Source organism: Watersipora subatra, chromosome 6 (assembly GCF_963576615.1).
Source record: "Watersipora subatra chromosome 6, tzWatSuba1.1, whole genome shotgun sequence".
NCBI lineage: Eukaryota > Metazoa > Bryozoa > Gymnolaemata > Cheilostomatida > Watersiporidae > Watersipora > Watersipora subatra.
In genome coordinates this window covers 25,179,499-25,183,943 of record NC_088713.1, presented here as the reverse complement: position 1 = coordinate 25,183,943, position 4,445 = coordinate 25,179,499, and the positions used below count along the sequence as shown (strand labels likewise).

Genomic DNA, 4,445 nt, shown 5'->3' with positions numbered 1-4,445 from the left:
ACAAATGCAGGTAATTGGGGACAGTGCTCAGATTTTGTCGGGAGTTGGATTAAACTATATATTTTTTAGTTTTTTATAAGAAAAAAGGGTTTAAAAGATTGGGGACGTCCCCAATTTCCGAACGTCCCCAATTTGTCTGTTAAATTCTGGTGTGAGTCCCCAATTGCATGCATTTACAAGTTCGCACGCACGCACGCACGCACACACACACACAGACACACCCACACACACACACGTACAAGACACACACAGACACACGCACTCACACCCACTCACACACACGCACACACACTCACAAGCATTCATAAAATAAACGTTTCTAATTATTTAGAACACAAAAGTGTTTCTTTTCAAGTTAAAGTATGCAAAATTTAGTAACAAACATCTACCCTTTTATACATAGTATGGCGATACATCGCGAATTGTGTACGTGCAACATGAAGTCATCGATGTGCAAGATGGAATCTTCTGTGTGCAATATGGAACCGTCTAAGTGCAATATGGAATCGTCTATGTGCAATATGGAATCGTCTATTTTCAATATGGAATCGTCTGTGTGCAATATGGAACCGTCTAAGTGCAATATGGAATTGTCTATGTGCAATATGGAATCGTCTCTGTGCAATATAGAATCATCTATGTGCAATATGGAATCGTCTATGAGCAATATGGAATTGTCTATGTGCAATATAAATATGGCTATGTGTAACATGGAACCGTCTAAGTGCAATATGGAATCCTCCATTTTCAATATGGAATCGTCTGTGTGCAATATGGAACCGTCTAAGTGCAATATGGAATTGTCTATGTGCAATATGGAATCATCTCTGTGCAATATAGAATCATCTATGTGCAATATGGAATCGTCTGTGTACAACATGGAATCGTCTATGTGCAATATAAATATGGCTATGTGTAACATGGAACCGTCTAAGTGCAATATGGAATCGTCTATGAGCAATATGGAATTGTCTATGTGCAATATAGAATCATCTATGTGCAATATGGAATCGTCTGTGTGCAACATGGAATCGTCTATGTGCGATATAAATACGGCTATGTGTAACATGGAACCGTCTAAGTGCAATATGGAATCGTCTATTTGCAATATGGAATCATCTATGTGCAATATGGAATCGTATATGTGCAATATGGAATCGTCTATGTGTAACATGGAATTGTCTAAGTGCAATATAGAATCGTCTATGTGCGATAAGAAACCATCTGGGGATCTTTGGATATAGTGAAGCTCCAATACCAACTCATTATACTCTAATTCTACTCACCTTGTATTTTATAAGGAAATATTTTATTTGTTATTAGGTATAGCATTTATGAGAAACTCTAAGATAACTTCATTACAGAGTCATTCAATCCTACAAAACAGCTGGATACACACTATTTGTGTCTTCAGTAGGTTTAACTTTACATATGTACCATTCACTTAGTTTCACTCATGGAGTTGTCTACCCATTGAGTCAATGTGGCATACCATAGGCAACATTTCACAGAATTACTACAGCTTTCAACTGCAGGTTTACAAAACTTTAAAATTTTATTAAAATAAAATGAGATAATTTTTAGTCACTTTGAATTAGTAAAAATTCACTAAGTACATTAGGAACCTTGAATTTATTCAAAATAAATAATTTTATTTTAAACTCATTTCAAATAACTTTAATACGTGGTACCAAAGAGTCCTATGTAAATGTGAACCACAGAAATTTTTGACAGGAATGATAAGTAAAGCTTACAGGCCAAGGAGAAAGCCCGAGTAAAATACTGATCCAACCAGGGTTCATCCCGGCTTGATCGGATATGGCAGAATGCCCCTTAGCCTCAGCTGTGGAGAACCCTGGATTCAACATAAACCCAAGAAATAGTTTTAACATAGAAAAGTAGTGAGAGCACGACTAGAAAAGTACATCAACTTATTTTATATACAAAACAAGGGACCAATAGGAGAACAACTCCAATTTTTTGTAATCTGAGTTATTAGCTTTGACCTTGCTCTGTCATGGCAGTTACAGTAACTGATTTGGTGTTAATCATTGCTTATACTGAGCAGGATAGGTCAAGCTTATGCAGTGCTAAAGACAATTTTACATCAAAGGTCAAGTTATTTTAACACGATTAATATTTCAGTAGCTTGACCTTAGTCTGTCGTTGAAACACGAAAACTATAAACAGCTACAAAAACCTAAATAGATCATCACTATGTTTATCATTTTCATTCTAGAACATTCTAAAGCCACTGATGTAGCCTTAGAACTTAATCAAACTCATCGTGATTGCCACAACATCTACCATATATGAAATGTTCACATCTTCCACAAAAAATTCCTGTGCATGGCCCATATTCCAACAGTAAACTACACACATAAGATGAAAGTAAAGCCTTATTTTCTATTACACATGTTTCCTGAAAGTAAGTACACCAAAACTAGAGGAACTTACTAAAGATTGTTAGTTTCCCTTGCAACAACTGTAGATGAACTCAACACAGCTACCATTGCTGCTGCCCCAGTTCAGCGGATCACAACGTTGTCCTTTTACCGGTGTAAGTTCACATTAGTCCGCTGGGTTGGAGCAAGCAGCCCCCCTCAATCACGTTTGTTTCTGAAATACACAACTAATAAAATGTAAGTGAAGTTAATATTTATCATAAATAAAATAGTAAAACTTAAAAGAGTTCCCAGACTAAATACATTTATGTATAGAGTGGTTAGGTTAGTATTACACGCCAGTACTCTGGTAGTCCGGTGCACTGTGAGAGACCATCAGGTATATATAATGGCTACATACAACTGTTCTTATATATGGAAATGTGGTGGAATGGTGCAGACGTTAGCATGCTTGGCTAGTACGAGTTCCTTGAGTCCTGTGCGGTGCAATATTTTTTCTTATCCTCTTAGCATTGCTTCGGACAGACAGACAGACAGAGCTCTTATTATAGGAAAGATTATAATGTAACAAATAAAAGTGAATCTGTTAGAATCTGTTGAAATATTTTAAGAAAATGTATCACCATGAGACATCTTGCCCTATCAGCAATATGATTGATTTATGTAAAATCTAGCTGTATTACATTGCATTGCCGGATAATAAAAAGTCTTTGGACAGAACATTGAATTGTATTTAACATAAAACATTTGCCATTCTAACTCTCAAAAGACATATTGTGAAAGTGTTTTGTTTAGTTAAAATAAATTAAGAGAAAAAACAAAAAAACTAACAGTTTTCAAACTTTGTCAAACAACTGTGAGTTTCAAACTTCATATCAAGAAGAAAATGTTTTGTGATTATCAAATAAATTGAAAAATGAATAACACAACTATAATAGGGTTTAAATGTAAATGTGAACTTATAGCAAGTACTAGCTAAATAGCTAGAAGTAATAGCTAATAACAATTATTTCATAGAAGTGTGTGAGTGTGCGAGTGTGTGTACATGAAACACAGGTTAGTTCCACCAGAAGCCATCCATCAAAACATTGAATACGATGATACTGGTTCCTTTCGACACTTGTACCAATGTAAAGATGAAATATTGTACTGTCTTTGTCTGACAAAACGGAGAGAGAAAATGTCAAGGATCTTCCTACGAAAATAATACAATTGTCCGCGTGAAAAGAATTGACCTTGACGGCAATATAGCAGTTGAACCAAAAATGCAAAATAGATGTTAAAGAAAACACGAAAAAGCATCACGTTTTATAGAGTGGTAGAGTGTGTGCATATGTTATACAGTATATGATACACTATTGGTCAATATACATTGTATAGCTCAGTGGTAGAGTGTGTGCATATGTTATACAGTATATGATACACTATTGGTCAATATGCATTGTATAGCTCAGTGGTAGAGTGTATGCATATGTTATACAGTATATTATACACTATTGATCAATATGCATTGTATAGCTCAGTGGTAGAGTGTGTGCATATGTTATACAGTATATGATACACTATTGATCAATATGCATTGTATAGCTCAGTGGTAGAGTGTGTGCATATGTTATACAGTATATGATACACTATTGATCAATATGCATTATATAGCTCAGTGGTAGAGTGTGTGCATATGTTATACAGTATATGATACACTATTGATCAATATACATTGTATAGCTCAGTGGTAGAGTGTGTGGATATGTTATACAGTATATGATACACTATTGGTCAATATACATTGTATAGCTCAGTGGTAGAGTGTGTGCTCATGTTATACAGTATATGATACACTATTGATCAATAGGCATTATATAGCTCAGAGTAGAGTGTGTGCATATGTTATACAGTATATGATACACTATTGATCAATATACATTGTATAGCTCAGAGTAGAGTGTGTGCATATGTTATACAGTATATGATACACTATTGATCAATATACATTGTATAGCTCAGTGGTAGAGTGTATGCATATGTTATACAGTATATTAT

General features: G+C 34.9%; 1 protein-coding gene across 1 annotated transcript; it reads left to right on the top strand.

Annotated features, from left to right (window-relative positions):
- Positions 1–437: 437 nt before the first annotated feature.
- LOC137398150 (salivary glue protein Sgs-4-like) lies at positions 438–1,244 on the top strand. The gene has a single exon (XM_068084256.1). The coding sequence runs from the start codon at positions 438–440 to the stop codon at positions 1,242–1,244; it is 807 nt and encodes a 268-aa protein (XP_067940357.1).
- The last annotated feature ends 3,201 nt before the right edge of the window (positions 1,245–4,445 follow it).

Excerpts from the sequence above, each read along its gene's own strand:
- LOC137398150 (XM_068084256.1), top strand. The coding sequence starts at position 438 with ATGAAGTCATCGATGTGCAAGATGGAATCTTCTGTGTGCAATATGGAA.